Below are 19,587 nucleotides of genomic sequence, written 5' to 3'. Positions count from 1 at the left end.
TCTCTCGCTCCAGAGGATAATTTAGAGCACTAGAAAAAAATAGAATCAAAGAAGATGGGTATAAGAAACTCATAAATATTTAATAATATATTGTATTTAAAAGATACAGTAAATGATTACAAAGATGCTCACGGAAAGTTTTGCTCGAGTGTAGAATTTTTATTTTTCATATTTTTTGTTTTAATATTGATACTATGTAAACATTTTACTAGGACTTAGGATGAATCATGAATATATAACTTTGAAGTGAGAATCAAACCATATCTGTCCAAGAATTAATTTATTGAGTAACGCAAGAGGAAACAAATTTTACATAGTAAATTTTGGAACATTTGAATTAGAGAATCCAATTGCAATACTACTTACAAGAAACTCCTATTCCCAAAGAATCCTTACTTGTTCCGCTTCCCAAAGTAAAACAAAGTTTGAATTCAGAAACTTTAGTGGGAAACACATTCTCAAAATTCTTCGCAGAGTTAAATTGTTGTTATTTCCATAATCAAATATTAGTGAGTGTTTGGTATTATCGATTTGCAATGAAGAAGTATAGGGCTCCCGCAGGAGCCTCACTTGGAGGACCCCATCTTTTCCTTTCCATGTAGCATGTAGGAGCCTCACAAAGTATACTAAGTATACTAAGTTTCATCTTTTTCATTTGATGCGTTAGTGGTGGTGGGGTGCTTTTCTTCATAAAGCTGTCAGATTCATTTATGTGTGGTAATAGTACCCCAGGATTCTGTTCCTTTATGGTGTTGCAATAACTTGTCAAACGACGGGATTCCAGTAGGGCTTTATAAAAGTCAATCTCATTTCGACATTCACGGGCAACCGACACACATTTAGACAATATGATGCTGAGGCTCCATTATTCATATTGATGAAATATAATCTTAGTAGGCCACAAACAAAAGGCTCTAAGCAGGACTTCATAATACAGTTAGTTTCATTCCAACAATGGGACTCCAAGACTACCTTTAATGCTGGGGGTCACCGAACTCTGGGAACAGAACAAACTACAACGAATAACACAACACAGCACACATGTTTTATCTTACTTTCCATGTTATTCAGTAGGGTTAGAGAGGGCCCCGACAGAAATCCCTGTCCTCCTGCCCTGGCCAGTTCGAGTCTGATACCAGGTTCAAAACTGGAGACGACAGTCTACATTTGACTACTGAGTGTTGATAGATTTTTCTCATTCCCACCAAGTGAATGCTGAAATAAAACCTGGTATCGACTTCCTTTAAATCTTACCTTCTCTCGTGTTTTCTCTGAAAGTTGCATTTCAAAATTGTCTTTTAAAAACTCCAATAATAAATAAATAGAGTTTTCTCTTCGTAATATATCCTAATTTATCTGCTTTGAAAAAAGCTTATAGATTTTTCCAAAATTTAATACATTAGTAATGCAGGTTTAGGCCCAACGGATTTTATACCCAGTGTGAACTCACGTGATAGTAATTCAGAAACTGTGTTCTAACAAAGCGCTTGCCGCTCGTTTATCAGCTCGCTGATCGATGATTTCTTAACGACATTCGAACATCACGTTTCTCTACTGCGACAATGTATAAAACCCTATTTATTATGGATTCGCCTGTGTATGGTCTGTGGAACTCTGCGTACTGGTGCTAAGGAATCCTAACTCATTCACATTCTAAGAAAGTTGTTAGCTTGCGTTATGATGTTGATGGTTTTTCTTAGAATTCTCTCATTTCTTTCCACTATTTTTACATCAACACTTTCTCATGATTTTTATTTTTATTTACTTATTATTCCTTTTCTTTATTCTCTAGGCCCCAGTACGAACGTTAAACAATATTTACCTCCTCATTATACCTACTAATATGTGCATACTTACAACTTATTAGCGAGCTCCCATGCTTTAGATTTCTGAATAATATTAAGGTTGCAGACCGTGATCGTTGGAAATGGAACATTCCAGACAGGAAAATGGTTTGTCTCAACACTTGTAACCGTTGGATAAGCAAAGAATCTCATAAACATTCTTTGAATCATAATAGCAGATCCGGAGATTGCCAAAAAATGAATCACAATCCAGAAGAATCTGTAAGAGAAACGGTAGATTAGAGGTGGTTTAAATGTGTAATTTTGGGGGATACGAAACATTGAGTAGTCGAATCAGTTTTCAACCTAAAAAGTGTAAAAAAAAAGTATCATTTGTACACGAATATTTTAATAAAGACGCACCACGAATGGTCATGCTTTAACGTTAGATCATGCTTTCATTTTTTCAAACAAATTTGGAATGTTCTATTATTTGAAATGTTACTTTTTTTTTATAACTACCATTGATTTTCTCTTTGTTTGACATAAATAAAGATTTGTTTGCTTTTTTTTGTTTTAGGTATGAAAATCTTTTCAGATTTCTGTTTCAACATAGGTAAGCCACGAAACACTATTATTATTATATTAAACCATACGTGTGCCACAAAATCAGTATGGTTTAATAATAATAATAATAATAATAATAATAATAATAATAATAATAATAATAATAATAATAATAATAATAATATAGGTCAACGTTCTACGATTATAAACTTAAGAGATACGATGATAATGAGTTTAATACCAATGGTAAAAGGAAGAAAGTGCGAGAAAACTTCAGAACCCAGAGAAAACCCAAGTACACGTTGTTTGTCCACCACGAAACTTTATTTGGCAAGGACTTGGATTAAACTAAAGATCCCATACATCGGAGATGGGCGCTTAGAACTGAGCCACTGCAGCCCTTTGTTAATAATTATAATAATTTCAATAATAATAATAATAATAATAATAATAATAATAATAATAATAATAATAATAATAATAATAATAATAATAATAATAATAATAATTATTATTATTATTATTATTATTATTATTATTATTATTATTTTATTGCATACTGTAAATTACAGACTAATTTGTCCACTTTGAATTTCCATATAATAGAAATAAAAACATGCAAATGATAACATAAACATAATATAAAATTGAGTACAAGTGACATGCACAAAGGAAAAAAAATATACAAAAGTCATGCATGAAACAAAGATACTCTTTTATAAAACGTAATACTCTCAGCTGATTATGAAATGATTACACAACTGCCTTTGAATAATGTTAAAATTATATTCCAAAAATATCAATTGGGCATTGATAAAGTTCTATTGAAGAAGTGGATAAGTTTAAACATTTTTAGGATTTCTTATATGATAACTAGTTCCATGCAAGGTTATCATTGATAACAAATTCAAGTTATCGTGGAGAATTGAATGCAACATTTTAAGATCCACAATAATCCTTTTTTCAGACAACTTCAACATGCCCAATGATAACCTAACGTCCTCCAACGATATACCTTTATAAAACTTAAATTTCCAACGTAGCTGGAGAAGAAAAAATTTTTGAATCATTTCCGAAGTATTTGATATGTAATATGTACTTCTATTACAAGTAATTGAACAATATACAATATAATTGAACAGTGGAATAATAAAGACTAAGGCAGGTTTTGACAGAGTTAAAGTCTTTGGACATTCATTTCAGAATGCCAAGATTCCTTCTCGCTCTAGAAATTATATTCTCAACATGTTGTTTGAACAGTAATTTGATCTCAAGAACAATACCTAAATCTTTAATAGATCGAGTGCCATTTATAAGTAAAGTAAATTGGATTTGTTTTATTCGTAAAAACTCATTGAATAAGTTTTATTACAATTTAAAGATAATACGTTATTTTTAGACCAATGTAGTATTTTAATAACATTGTTTTTGGGCCACCAAACTATCATAAAAATTAACAATGTTTTTTTTTTTTTTTTTTTTTGTAGATTTTAAGGTCATCTGCATACATTAAATATTTATAATCTAAATTTTCAGTTATATCATTAAAAAGCATAAGGAATAGAATTGGTCTGAGGTTTGATCCTTGCGGAACACCGGAGTAAATGTTGTATACATCAGAAAGACTACCTTTATGCCTAACAACAAATTTTCTTTGAGACAAGCATGATACTAACCAGGCAATAAATAAAGTAGAAAGATTATAGGATTTTAATTTATAAACTAAAATGTCATGTGTTAGCTTATCAAAGGCTTTAGAGAAGTCGAAGTAAATTACATAGGTCTGCCCATTACTCTTAAGAGTAGGAGGAACATCAGCCATAAAACATGTCAAGTTGGTTGGGGTTGATCCATTTTTCATAAAGCCACATTAATACAGATCAATATTAGAACAATCATGATTGTACAAATAATTATATATAAATTTATCAAAAACCTTAGGTATAATACTCAACAGAGAAATTGGTCTGTAGTCAGCTAAATTTTTCCCATCAGTTTTAGGGATAAGAACAACAACAACCGTTTTCCAATGATCAGGATAAACAGAAGTAAACAAAGTTAAAGTAGGCGCAATAGTGGATACAATGCTTTTTAGTATCAAGGCAGGTATACCATCTAAACCACAGGAAAATTTGGCATTGAGACTGCCTATGACTTTAATCACTTGCTCTGTTGTGGTAATAGGATAGAAGGATTTATTATCAGCTAAACTTAATATGTCAAAATTATGAAGCGAAGGATGCTTTAGGTAAATAGTCTCAAATAATTGTGCCCATGAATTAGCCAAAGTTTTGGGATCAGGTACATAAGAATCATCAACCATAAGTCCAAAGGCTTGGTTCATATGGCCTTTATTTTTGTTAACAAATTTCCAAAATTTGGGGGGTGAATGTTTTAGAGCATTTTCCACATTATGTATGTAAGCAAGCTTGTCCAACCGTAGCCTATCTTTAAATTGTTTACGTATACGGGCAAAGACATTATAATCTTCATTTAAACCAGTAAGCTTAAATCTCTTATGAGCATTTTCTTTACCTTTGATTAATGAAATCAGATTCCGGAAATATCAGAAGGATATTTTCTATATTTAGGTCTATTTAAAGATATGTTCTTATCCATACTGGATTTTATTAAATTTTCTACAGCAATTACAGCAGAATTAAGATCTGAATTCAACAAGACATTAGTCCAATCAGCTTCAAAAAGTTCTCGATATAACCGCCCTTGTGATGTAATTTCAATAGGGTAATGAAAAGTATCAGGTACGACAATCGGTTGGACATTCTTAGAAGCATATAACTTAAAACTAGATATTACTAAGTCTAAGTCAGATACATCATAGTCTACATCTAAGAATGAAAACAAAATGTTGGTTTTACATTTAGAATAATAATGAATACCTCTTAAGAATTGTTTCGTAGCCCAGTCCACTTTAGGTACATTATAATCACCAATCATAATATGAAATAGAATGTCATAATATGAAATATTTATTCTATTAGAAAAAGACTCAAAAAATCACCAAGTACATTAAGGTGAAAATTAGGGTGAAAATATACACAAAAATAATAATAGATTTTTCCCCAAGTTTTCTCGGAATTTCTAGACAAAGACTTTCCTGAAAAAGTCAGTTCGCCTCGCTACTTTAATGTTTCTTTTTTTCCACTGCGCAGAGAACACCGCCACCTCTCCCACATAACTGGGGTTTATAAAGTCTACCCGATCTAAAGGAGGAGTAGGTGTCGGAAAAAGTAATCATCATTATTAAAAGTGTCACTTAACTAAGTCTCACTGACAGCAACAACTTTATATTTGCAGTCTGCTACAGAACTATAAAACTGTTAACTTTTAATTCGTAATCCACTTACATTTTGATATCATAATAACTCAACATTCACCATGACGAGTCTCTATGCTTTCATTCATTTCTTCCATATTATTTGTAACAGTTAATTTCTTTAATTTTCCATAGAACGGACCAATTAAAATACCTTTAGGCCGTATTTCTGAATCATTTACAACATTAATAATAATAATAATAATAATAATAATAATAATAATAATAATAATAATGTCAGTATACTCCAGGCTATTCGGCGGTCGCCATAATTCGGCTTGATTGCTATCTGAACATTTTTAATAAATAAAACAAGAATTTTAGGAATGATCAAAAAATTGCGATCTTTGCGAATAATTAGTTTTGGGATCAGGGGCAACAAAATTTTTGAAAGACCTCTTAATCGAGTATTGGTATTTTCTACGGAATAAGCACATCATTCGGAGTTAAGTGATAGTTGGGTTTGGCTACACTGTATGTAGTTCTCCAGATATAAGGCCTACAAGAAAAATTTTTGGTTGAAATATATTTGATATCTTAATCCAATTAGGAATACATCTTATGAACAACTTACTGGACTCTTAAAACCTTTATAAACACACGACGTTTGTCAAGAAGAAGCAGTCATCTAGGCTCTATCAAGATCTTTTATTTTGAGAAACCAATAACTTTTAATTCTGATACGGAAATATTTTTGATCTGGTTTTCCATATTTATGTAATTACTTTATCAACCAAGCAGCAAAGTGAATTTAAAGCATTTAATTTAGTACCTACATTTTGCGTTAATATTTAGTTCATTATAAACATTGTATGTAATCATACTGTATTGTGTATATCATTTTGTTTCCTCCAATTAAGTTAGACATTATAAAAAAATCTTTACATAAGTACAATATTTTTATTCTTTGTCTCCCTATTTCTGTAATAATATTTTAAAATATGCATTAGAAAGCATTATAGACATTGAATAGACTAGACTCTACTAAGAGGTCTGAAAACGTGAATATTAACAGATTTCAGTTTAAAAAGTGTGCTTTAATGATAGAAGGGGCACTTCGGCTTAATGGCCTCTCCGCTGGTCAAGTGGCTAGCACGTGCCTTTGGTGTACTGGGTCTTGGGTTCGATTTCTGGTGGGAGAGCCTTTGGAAGTTTAACTGTCCTCGATGTTTCTGTGTTCGTATCCCTGTCGTTCTAGGTTACCGCAAAAACGAGTTAAACAAGTAAAATTAAGAGAAATACCTAGAAATAAGTAGTTAAGCAAGTTAATGACGCACGTTCAGTGAACCAGTGAACTTAAAAAAAAACAAAAAAAAACAGAAAGTGGTAGAGCGATTATTTCTGATGCGTGGGGCCCTGGTTCGACCCCGGCCAACTGAGTTTGTGATGGGCAATATCATGCTCATGGGTTTTCTAGAGGTATTCCCGTTTCCTTCCACATTTTCATTCCATCAAGTCTTCCATCATCATTCACTTGCCTTAATCATCGTCTCTTTAGCCTAACATGCATAATCGTGGAACATCAAACTAAAAACAAACAAACAAACAAACAAAAAAGATATAGGTGAAGCAGAAGTGAATAGATCTAATTATAACTCCGGCCTATTCGACTTTTTTTGTTATCCACCTTGCCTGTGCGCCATATTAGGCCAGAAAGTCTTAGTCTACTGTAATTAATAACAGTATTTATATTAATAATAATACGCTGATCATACAAGTAGGTATCTCCAACATAGCTTACCTTTCAATACCGTGCAAGCTAGTATGAGTAAGATATTTGTAAGCATGTAACGGCGTACTTTGACAAAAATGGTGCCATTGTAACCGGATGATTTTGTGCAAATTGCTTTTGCAATTGAAGCGCCTCCAGTATGGCTTGTTGTTTCCAGCAGCCCAAGGTGGTCGTGGTTCAGGGTGAATGCGACGTGTCTGATGAATTCCAATCATGGTGGTCCTCTCTGCTCTCTAACAGACGCTGACGGTGAAGAAGAACAGAAAGAGAGACTATAACGCAGATAGAAACCAGCCTCCGCTCAATCTTGTAAGATAACATCTCCGAATCGGAGTAAATTTGTAGCTTCCTGTTGGAAAAGACAATTAATGTGAAGATAAGATCTTTCTTTTGTCAGATGCAATGCCGTCCTCTTGTTTGACCAGCTTTTCTTGTCAACTAGAACAGCAACCAACTGACTACTTGTCGATATGTGCTTTGTTGTGAAAAAGTGTATAGAAGAAAAGCGTGGCCTTCAGTGTATTAAAAATAGTTTGATACAAAGCCTCTTTAGAGGGTAATTACCCAAACTTTCCTCTTTTAACAAAATCTTTTGAAATTATTGTTACACTGAAATTTTACCCAGCCTTTTTGGTTTTCTATCAGCAAATATAGAGGGCAGAATGAGAAAATCGAAGTAGAATGGGTCACGAGAACTGGAACAGAAGTTCGATCACCAAAAAATATACTTCGTTGGCGAAACATTGACTAATGGTCGCCATGGTTGGTAACTGCTGAAGTAAAGTCGAAAAGTACGTAACACCAATGTTATTTAAAGTGTGTGTTGGCTATCCGACACTTTTGATCTCACGTTCCTAATCACAATTCATCTTCTTTTATTGTGGCTACTTTGGCAATTCAGTTGGTTGGCAAATGGTCGGGGGAACTGCAGTTATAACGTAGGATCCACGTTGGCAGTTGGCTAGCCTATCGTACCCCATAATGCTACGGTTTGTGCAGTTATGCTAATGATTTTCAGTTGAGTAAAAACTTTTGTATAACCATATAATACTAGGAGTCGAAAGAAAATGATTACCCAGTAGTTGAAACATAATTTTCGTGACGAGATGCGTGATGAGACAGAGCTCTCTAAATAAAAGTAAATGCACTTTTCGAAACGAAACCTTATTTTCACTACATCTGTTCCAGACGAGATAGTTTCAACTCTCGTCTTCTGTTCAACTCTATACAGTACATTACGATGACATAAATATATAACCTGAGACTTCATTCTGTAGTGGTTTGTGTCAACGTATCTCAATTTCTTTTTTTTTTTATTTTGCAACAATATGAATAGCAGGAACAACTGCTTGTTATGTCAGTGTCTCATAATTTCCTCTAAGTCAGGAGTTGAACTTTTAACACCTCAGGAAACACTAGTAGTTAACTGAGGATAGCAACTACTACACTAATCTACAGAGGAATATTTTTTCGCTATCCGCTAATGGCTGTTCTTTAGCCATGGCAGGTGTTCTTTTGATCCGAAATATGAAGTGCCATAGAACACTGATTCCTGAACTTCTGCTGTATGAATTTTAACCGAACACACAACTCGTGAAACAGCACGAAAAATCTGTGCAACTAACGGAACATGCAATGAGTTAAACGTATGAGCTAAGAAAATCAAAGAGAGTAACAATGATTTGTCAGAAAAGAACTGTGCAGAAGGATCCTCCATTATTAATATGGAGGCTGTATGTCAAAATGTGGAGGCGAATCTAGCACCATCATCCAAATAACCCTTCATTGTTAAGGTCTAGAGATCTCGAATTATTCCATATGACCTCATTTTTAAGCAGGGGCAATGAAGAAAGGAAATATGTATAATAGAGAGATTCAAAGTTAGTTACATAACTCTTGCAAAAAAAAAAAAAAAAAGTTATTATCTACTTTTCAAAGATTCAATTTTATACTAGAATCCCAATCTTCTTGGCTTACCGGAAACTATTTTCTATCGAATTTATAACACTGTGCGCAATGTTTGCGGTATGGTTAAAATCTAGTGCAGGCTGTATTTAGCATGCGGAATTAGATTCATTCTCTACCTTTCATGAACATCCATTAATTTTTACTACATTATCGCAAAACAGTTATTTGCTACAAAATTCATTGATATAGGTAAATGAGATTCAGGTCTGCACCTAAAAATATAAAACTCAATTGAGATAAAAATCAAAAGATAGATGATTTAGTATAATATGGATGTGTGGATGGAAGATGGTATCAATCCTTTGTTTCAATATGATAAACTCTGAACCACCAGTAAGTTCAATGTATTTAATTTTACAACTTGGTTTTATGTACTCATTATCTAAAATTTATTTGATGCACATTTAGGTCTATTGTACGGACCCATACATAAATTCATTGCTAGAGACACGATTTTGTGGTAAATAAGAATTCGTAATTTCGTTATAAAAATATGCGTAAATTGGGTTAAAATCGGTGAATAAAAATTCAATGCAAGAACACTATTTTCCGTGGCAATTACAATTAGTTATATTTATTTCACCTTAATTTCCACTCATCAATCATCGTGACATGAGCTCATGCATGACTATATTAAATAATATTTGAGTTTTTAAAAAATAACAGTAAACATCCTTATTGCATAAAAGAATCGGCATATTTTCGGAACTGGGGAGCCAGAATTCTTTGCTTAAATTTCGTGCTTTCTTGCTATATTTTCTGTAGTGTTTGATGGTTTAGGTAGGATGGGTTAGTTTAGGTTAGGTTAGGATATTTGGATTTGGGAGACCAGAATTCTTTGCTTAAAATTCGTATTTTGTTCTTATATCTTGTGTGTTTTTGATGGTTCAGGCTAGGTTAGATTAGGTTAGTTTAGTTTGGGTTAGGTTATGTTAGTATTTAATATTTACACTTACTTAACATCAACTCATTTCTTCTGTATACATTGTGATTTTACCTGACTTTGGCCCCCCAGTTCCAAAATTATCCCAATGTATTATTTAAAGAAATAAAACACACACACAAAATATTAATAGAAAAAAATAACTTTAGCGTTCACAGTTTACTTATGCAAATAATACTTAAACATTGTTTCAATGTTTCCTGGTGTTAAATGTTTGTTTTTTTTTCTTTCTTTTTTTTTGTCGGTATGTCCTTGTGAGAAGAGAGCCCCCTATCCACATCGACATTCGAAACTGATATGTACATTAGTTGTAGACACTTTCCAGCTATTTGAGAATGCTCATCTAATATACCCCGCAACACTTCTTCCACACTATCCACTTCATCAGTAGATACCGTTTGGAGCACAATTTGTAACTGCATGTAAAATTTCAAAAATTCATGGTTGTCTATTTTCTTAAAAATGAGACTTTTCATCACATCGTTGTGTGCATATGCTCCTGAGTCTTACCTGGTCTCAGGGCACAGCGCACATTGAACGTTCTTGTCTAGGTGAGGTTTCCGTACCTGCAACCTAGAACGTATCTTCATTTTTAAGTTATTGGGAGAGCATTTTGGGGTGAATGAAGGTACACAGTTTTCGAGGAGGAAAAGTGCGAGTAGAAAGGAAACATTCATTCACAGTAAAGGCAATGTGTGAGGCTTTAATGCGAGTGCCTTTGTTTCTTAAAACGAATCTAATTTGAAATTTAATTTCCCGACAAAATTTTGGGTTGGTGTTAGATTGGAAACAACACAGCCTAAAAGGAAACATTCAGACACGAGAGCAGAATGGAGAGTATATGTATAGAAACTGCAATTGACTCGGATTTGCCAATAAATGAATACTACTTACGGCTTTGGTTCCATCCATTCCAGTTCGTAGTAATCTGTATGAACACTCACACTAGCACATCACTAATACACAGTTCTTGAATGTTGTTAAGTGACACTAGTCCGAAAACTGAGGTGGGAAGGTTTTTAGTCCATCAAGCATCTAAATTGATTGGAGATTAGCTCTGGGCGACGACCAATTATGAGTCTGGACTCCAGCATCGTAGACAGCTAGGCAATCATCTCTTCCTTCTTTCCTTTATGGGCGAAGTTTTCGGTGATGTTCCCTCGTTTGGGCGGACCACGAGGGTGTCTTCTAAGGATCTGAAATACCCTAAAAGTCTATGATAGTCCTTTTCTCATTTTAGGTATTTTCTTCTTCAGATTCATATATACTTGGATAACAAAATAACACAAATCGGAGTAGCTCGCTCACAGAGGTGTTGCGAGTTTGAAATACCGAGGTAGAAAGCTTAATGTTACAAGTCCTTGCTTCTATTTGTAAGTTCGCTCGGCGTTGTTCGAAGGATCTGGCGTCCCTATCTCAGCAAATCAATTGCTTGTGATGAGAACGTTCTCTTCAGTGTGTTTCCATCCTATGTCTCCGTTCAACGGCCGTGTCTCCGTTGTGAAGTCGGAGCGGAACTACCGTACGAGAACGGGGTAACAACCTCGTTCGTTGACCTAAGGTGAAATATGGTTTCGAAGCATTTAAAAGGATGTTATACACAGATGCAGATAAACTAATGGGAGGGGTCGCGTTAAAAGCGTCTGGCGGGGGTTTGCCATGACGTTTGAGCGTCAAGGTGTTCGATTCCATATTGACCTGTGCCATATGTGGTCATAAAAAATCCACACCAAGGATCAGACGTACACTTAAGCGGTCGACGATATGAAAGCGATGGTGGAAGGTGTAACCATGAATTCTAAGGCGTAAAACAACAACTTCATTAAGCTGTACTGGGGCCTGAGAGATACCTACTACAGTGGTTTGAATTTGATAACGCTTGGCCGACTTGGGGACAAGACTTCTATCAATAATAGAGATAGATGACGCGCTATCTATTATACCATGAACGTCATTTCTACCAATGTGTAGTGGTATACGAAGAATCTCATTTGCTATAAGTGGTACGTGAAGGGTTTGAGCAAAGGGTTTGCGTCCTAATCTACCACGTGGATGTTTACTTTCAGAGCAAGTGGTATTGGTTCGATTTCCGTGAGGGACATGTGGCGTACGTTGTACACCCGTGGACCGTTGTCCGAAGGTGGGAGGGCGAGGGGAGCTCGGGGTAAGACTGCCCCCAACTGTCTTACCCGTAGCTAGTTTAAAGCCGGCGAGTAAGGTAAAGGTGGGTGGGGGTAGAAGCCCTGAGCCTCGGGATTCAATTGTCCACTACCACTTGGTTGTGTTGTGGGTTGCATCGTCCTAGGATGGGGTGATGATCCCATACCCATAGATTGCGGAAAATAAGGCATGTACGGATAGGGGTAATAACCTGGAGGGAAAGGGGTAACGGGATAAGAAGGATACTGTTTGTGTCCTCTACCCTTACCAAACTGTCTAGGTTTACCTCTAATTTGACCTGCCTGTTCTGTATTTTTCACAGAAGGTGTAGATTTATTGGAAGCCGTGGTGGAGGCTACTGAGAGAGTTAAGCCCTCTAAGTCTTTCTGTAATTTATCAATTTTGGCCGTTAGGTCCTCCGCATTTCCCTGAGGTGAGGGAGGTGCGTGCTGTGAAGCGTTCGAAGATGGCAGAACATGGCTAGGCTTGCCTTTGTATTTACATTTATTTTTACGATGGTTGTTGGAGAGTTGAGGATTAGTCGTATTGGTGGGTGCGGGGTTCGTGTCTACAAAAGTGTCAAGAGACTCCGTAAAAGAGGTCGTTTGTAAAGACGCAAGCTCTTTCCGCACTGCTGCTTTGACTTTATCTTCCAACGTTTTGGCCTGTCTGCGTTCGAGACGAGTTTTGTTTAGTTCTATTTGTGTGAGAACCTCCAAAAGCTCGTCCGGGTCGTCAAAGGCATGAAAACCAATTCTGTCTAAATAGTAAGGCAAAAGGCCGTTCTTAATAAATGAACATTGTTCTTCATTAGATAAATTATCACATTTATCCAAAAGAATCATTTTCTCGTAGACATAGTTACGGACGGATTCTGTTTCACCTTGTACTCTATCATGTAGTTGTTCAAAGATTGAAAGTTTGTCCCTAGCGCGTTTAAAAGCTTCTATGACAGCATCTTTGAATTCAGTATAGGTAGCGTTGTCCAAGTTATTGCGCTTAAGGAGAACACGAAGTTGACGTCTACCTTTATCTGTAAAACATGACACTACTACTTGTTTTGCCTGGTCACGGGGAATGTTATTAAGGAAAATAACATCGTCCATTTCCTTAAAAAATTCCTGAATATCATCCTTATCCGCATCAAAAGTCGGATAGCGAAAAGCTGCATTATGAACATGTACGACCGGTGGTGGTGGGGGTGGAGGTGGATTTGGTGGGGTTTGTGGATTACCTGGGGGAACCACATTCTGGTTCAACACGTTTCCAGTATTTACACCATTATTTTGGTCTGCCATGTCGGATGACGATGAGGAAGAAAAAGGCTGCCTACAAATTGTTCTAGTGCGCAAACGAAGAGCAAATGCCTCTCTAAGCTCCTTGGCGTTGTCTTAAGGTGCTTACGATTTCTTATCGCTAGCAAATGGATATCATCCAGTAAACCACCGAGGGATTGCTTGGAGTCTGTCGACATGTGGACAATGACCCATCAAGAGACTGGCATACAATGCTTATCTTCGTAGTCGTGCTACTAATAACAACAACGAAGGAAGTCAGCCGATTACAGTGTATGAGGCGAGTAGGTCAGTAAGTTCTCGTATAATAATCACAATGTGATTACAAAACACATGTAGAACGAGTTAAACAGGAAAGGATACCATCACAAATGCTACGCATAAAGATCTGAGTTCGATTCCAGAACCGGGATTCATTATCACGCTGTATGCCTGCAGCCTCAAGGGTACGAGCAGGTTGCGGCACCACGTTGCATGGGAAGGACCACTGGTGCGGCACCACGGTTCGTGTAAATCGGGTTTAGGCACCACGTTGGATATAGACCGGGTTTCGGGCAATACGATGTGAGCCCGTGGCCACAAGTGTACGAGTGGGTTTCGGCACCACGTTGTGAGCCAGCGGCCTCAAGGGTGCGAACGGTTTTCGGCACCACGGTACGGGTAAAACAGGTTTCGGCACCACGTTGTGTGCATATGCTCCTGAGTCTTACCTGGTCTCAGGGCACAGCGCACATTGAACGTTCTTGTCTAGGTGAGGTTTCCGTACCTGCAACCTAGAACGTATCTTCATTTTTAAGTTATTGGGAGAGCATTTTGGGGTGAATGAAGGTACACAGTTTTCGAGGAGGAAAAGTGCGAGTAGAAAGGAAACATTCATTCACAGTAAAGGCAATGTGTGAGGCTTTAATGCGAGTGCCTTTGTTTCTTAAAACGAATCTAATTTGAAATTTAATTTCCCAACAAAATTTTGGGTTGGTGTTAGATTGGAAACAACACAGCCTAAAAGGAAACATTCAGACACGAGAGCAGAATGGAGAGTATATGTATAGAAACTGCAATTGACTCGGATTTGCCAATAAATGAATACTACTTACGGCTTTGGTTCCATCCATTCCAGTTCGTAGTAATCTGTATGAACACTCACACTAGCACATCACTAATACACAGTTCTTGAATGTTGTTAAGTGACACTAGTCCGAAAACTGAGGTGGGAAGGTTTTTAGTCCATCAAGCATCTAAATTGATTGGAGATTAGCTCTGGGCGACGACCAATTATGAGTCTGGACTCCAGCATCGTAGACAGCTAGGCAATCATCTCTTCCTTCTTTCCTTTATGGGCGAAGTTTTCGGTGATGTTCCCTCGTTTGGGCGGACCACGAGGGTGTCTTCTAAGGATCTGAAATACCCTAAAAGTCTATGATAGTCCTTTTCTCATTTTAGGTATTTTCTTCTTCAGATTCATATATACTTGGATAACAAAATAACACAAATCGGAGTAGCTCGCGCACAGAGGTGTTGCGAGTTTGAAATACCGAGGTAGAAAGCTTAATGTTACAAGTCCTTGCTTCTATTTGTAAGTTCGCTCGGCGTTGTTCGAAGGATCTGGCGTCCCTATCTCAGCAAATCAATTGCTTGTGATGAGAACGTTCTCTTCAGTGTGTTTCCATCCTATGTCTGCAGTTTCGTTGTGTGTGTGTTTTTTTTTCTTTTCTGCTCTATCTGCATGTTTGCTTCCGGCTAATGTTGAACGATTGAAAGCTAATTGCATGAGACGCGAAAAGAAATCATTTCTATGCAATGTAAAATTAAATTTAGAATAATCGCGTATCTTTATTTCCTTTTTACTCTTTTCTGATTTATTTTGTATTCCTTTTAGAAATTACAAATTAGATCTGTTTTACGACATTTTTACCAAACTTACCATCAGGTTTTGCAGTTTGAGCCGGGGAAGATGAAATAATGACGAACTGGCGTTTACTCACGGTCAAGAATGCAGAAAGGAGAAATAATGGTAAGGAATAAATCGTAAAAGCTTCGACAAATTGTCACTTTTGCGTAAATTTCGTGGAATATCGAGACTTGTTGCAAATTTCACTAATTTGACAGAATTTCGTGTTTAACCGCGAGCGTTATATGGCGTAACAAATAGTGAAAAAATATCTTCAGCTACACAAAATTTTCATACAAAACTGAAAATTTTGTTTCGCGTCTCACCAAAAAACCATGACTATTCATTACATATATACTTCATGAATAAATTGATAGTCATTTTTGCGGTGTGGACTTAGCATTTCCCTGTGTGGATTCACTTCAGAAGGAGTGTATGTACATGGTAAGAACTATTGTGCAAAACACAGTAATCAACTTATACTAGGTGTCCACGAAAAACACGAATGCTATGTAACCGAGTCCGAGCAGGCGGGCAGCGTGCGTCCGTCGAGAGCAGGCGCGTCACCAAGGGTGTGTATACTCATAAATGAGAATAGTACAAAACACTATGTATGGCATAAATTACACTTACTTTAGATGTTCAATTATGTATTTGTACATTACTGAGAATGTTATAGGTAATATCCCAATATGTATACATTTCTTGCATATTTGTGTTCCAAAATAACATAACACATTATTAACGTAAATTTCACAAATATGTTGATCCTCTAACTCTTGAACATTATTATGGTTGCGTGTCATGAGTTAGCACACTGACTTCAGATATTTCACTTCACTTTGTATGCTACTGTTACTGACTTCCTTACGTACGAACTGTGATTAACTGTTAAACTTTCATTATTATATTTTTACATAGATACGTATCATATGTTACATACTGGTCTATTAACAATATGATTACAAATTTGTTTTGTAAATTTTACAAATATGTGAATCTGTACAATAGATCTGTACCATTTATATCATACTGGAAACATATTTAGTCCGTTACTAATCTAACACTAATCTAAGAACAGAGAGAGAAAGTAAGAAAAAAATAAATAAGTATGAAGACCAAAATATGAAAATTTTAATGATATACTTTCTAAAAAGGAGAATTATCAATATATCACCTTACTTTTATGTCATGTGATCATTAACCCTTTAAAGACAAATCAGGCGTGGGTTTACACCATTACCTTAATAATAGAAGGTTTTTGACGGTGGCAATACACTTGCTGGCAAAAATAATAAATAAACAAAAATAAAGAGAATGAATGAACCTTCACGGTATACAAGGTCATATAATTTTATTGCAATGATTACAGTATCAGATTAATCAGATAACGAACTCCGTCCTGCGATACGAGTGTAATGCATGTTGGATGTCAGTAAATTATCGCCCCCACTCGGGCACGGATATATGCGTTGAAACGACTTGGCAGTAAGTCGCAGAGTCTCAATCAAGTATGTCCATAGCTCCTGTAACGCCTCAAGATCTTGCAAATCGGCAGTGGCCTAAACTTGGCGTCCGAGCTAGTTCTAAACATGTTGAATTAGGGAGCTATCAAGTGATCTTGCTTGAAGGAAAGAACCTTAACATGACATAGACATTTCACAGACACACGTGCCGTGTGTGGTCAATCGTTGTCTTGTTGAAAGATATCAGCGTGTTCATGCAGAGGAGGTAATACATGCCGTTGCAAAATCTCACCCACGTATCCCTGTGCCATCAAGGTCGCGTTTTACTGAAAGTCATGCGCGATGGTTCCACATATTATGATGCCAGAAGTAACTCCGATGTCATTCCACAACATTGAGTGAGTGTGAAAATGTCGCTAGTAGCAGAAAAGCTTTCGACCAGTTGCCGCATGCTTGGCTTTTGGCTTTCTACGTTTTACGGAAGTACTTAAAACGCATGCTTTCATACAATATGCCTTTTGTTGTACTTGCAAGCGATGCTTTAGACCCTTCGCAGAGCGTCATAGGATCACTGGCCGTTTACTGAAAATTGACTTGTAAAACGCTTGCGTCAAGCTTGAATGGAACACTGAATGCAAGGTTGCTCCCATATATAACTTCGCTACTGGAATCCAGCTTGCGGTATGCTTGTACATTTTCCAATCAAGCTGGATGCAATCTTGGCCGACTTGCAGTCCAAGCTTACAGCAAGCGGTTTGTGATTGTTTCTGCTACTAGGGGTAAGACGTGATAACCCTACTTTCTGTATTCTTGTTAATATCTTGAGGATGTATAACGTATATACTTTGATCATAATCATATGATCAAAGAGAGAATATCTAGCCATATTCATTGAAAGTGAAACTTTGTTCTATTTGTGATGTGAATGCCGCATACTTGTTCGATAAAAAATATGTGGTTTGTTTACCTCAAGAAACAGTAAATATTACGAAATTATAGTATTTGTGTTTTCTAATTTATGCTCTCATTCAAATGTTAAAATAGTGTTTAATTCTAGGATTGGTCTAACTTAAACGTCCATGTGATTGCCAAAATTTTCCAATATCTCAGCAACGAAGATCGTCTCAGAGCGTCCATGGTCAACAAGAATTGGTCTATCGCCTTTTGGGATCCTGAATTATGGCGAAATCAAGTATTTTTCTTGAATCGAACGACGTACTACAGTTACGATGTCATTCCTCTGCAACAATGTGGCCAATGGCTAAAAAGACTGACGATCACGTTGGAAGAAAATTCACCGAAGCGGTTTGATGTGGATAAGATAGAACTTTTGTTTCAGGTTCTTATGAGTCAGAACTGTCAATTGAAGGAGCTCAACATTGAATTTCTTAAGCTTTCAGAAATTTCCCCTAGTGTTAATCAAAGAAAAGCAGTTATCACAATAGGAAACTTTTTACAGTAAGTTACGTATGATTAGTTTACTATTACACTTTGTTTATTTCTATTTTACGTTCATGATATCTATCAGTACTACGTTTGATTTTACAGTGCGCGGGCCAAAGAGAAACAAATGCGATATTACTGTATTCTTTAATCAACGAATCAAGGAAGGTTGTCAGATCATTAGTATTAATAAATTCAAACGCCTTTCTGGTATAAATAATGATTTCTAACAACCAGAGCCTTTCTATCTCAACTGTGCCCCTGCTAGCCCTGCTGTCGATGTGTGTTTCCCGGGACGTCCCTCGAAAGAGGAGGGACAAGTTCCTGTAGCTTGGTTGCATGTGAACAGGGTTGCCACATTTAATTACTTCACAGACTCCGCTGTGCACTGTCTTGTTAGCCATTTTAAGTAGCCTACGATCTTCACTCTTTAAGATCAAACCACTGAATGACATATTAGCAATACAGTCGAGGTCATCCACTTCTTTCCTTAAAGCAAAGGGAAGGTTTGCTCATAAGAGGGCGGTGAGGGTGAGGCCGAATATGTTTCACATATTTTCCGAGGGCACACTTGAAAAGAAAAAGGCTTTAGTTCGTACATTTATTTCGTTGCCTTGCTCTTTTCTTATTGATGTACCCACTATAAATTCTTGGAGGACAATTTGTAAAAAAGACTGGATATGAAACCCGCTTAACGTAGGAATTTACTTGATTGAAACATGGTACCTACTATCGAATACAATAATCATGGTATAGCGTATTTCTAATAAACAAGAACAAAAATTACAAGTAATTAAAATTTTTCACTTTTTTCAAAAGGTTTTATTTCACAAAATTGTTTTCATAAGTACCACAATCATTCATATAGATCATTTTCAACATGCAAAAATATCATAATGCTGTTTATAGTAATTTCATGTCTCAAACCATTCCGGTGATATGATGAAAATTGGTGAAGTTTGCGACACTACTTAAAATTATGTACTTATGACAACTTGTTGAAA

The 19,587-nt window shown here is 36.2% G+C and overlaps 1 protein-coding gene across 1 annotated transcript in view; it reads left to right on the top strand.

Annotated features, from left to right (window-relative positions):
- The first annotated feature begins 9,568 nt into the window (after positions 1-9,568).
- LOC145667474 (F-box only protein 39-like) overlaps positions 9,569-19,587 on the top strand; it is a 33,186-nt gene continuing 23,167 nt past the window's right edge. The window contains exons 1-2 of the mRNA XM_081734952.1: positions 9,569-9,721; positions 18,198-18,598. Of these exons, the coding sequence (XP_081591078.1) occupies positions 9,662-9,721; positions 18,198-18,598 (461 nt within the window). The 5' untranslated portion in view covers positions 9,569-9,661. The remainder of the gene's footprint in view (positions 9,722-18,197; positions 18,599-19,587) is intronic.

The sequence above is a fragment of the Thermobia domestica genome, chromosome 13, assembly GCF_964235325.1.
Source record: "Thermobia domestica chromosome 13, izTheDome1.hap1.1, whole genome shotgun sequence".
NCBI classification, from domain to species: domain Eukaryota; kingdom Metazoa; phylum Arthropoda; class Insecta; order Zygentoma; family Lepismatidae; genus Thermobia; species Thermobia domestica.
Note: the sequence above shows the minus strand (reverse complement) of the source record. Positions and strands in the feature narration are given on the sequence as shown.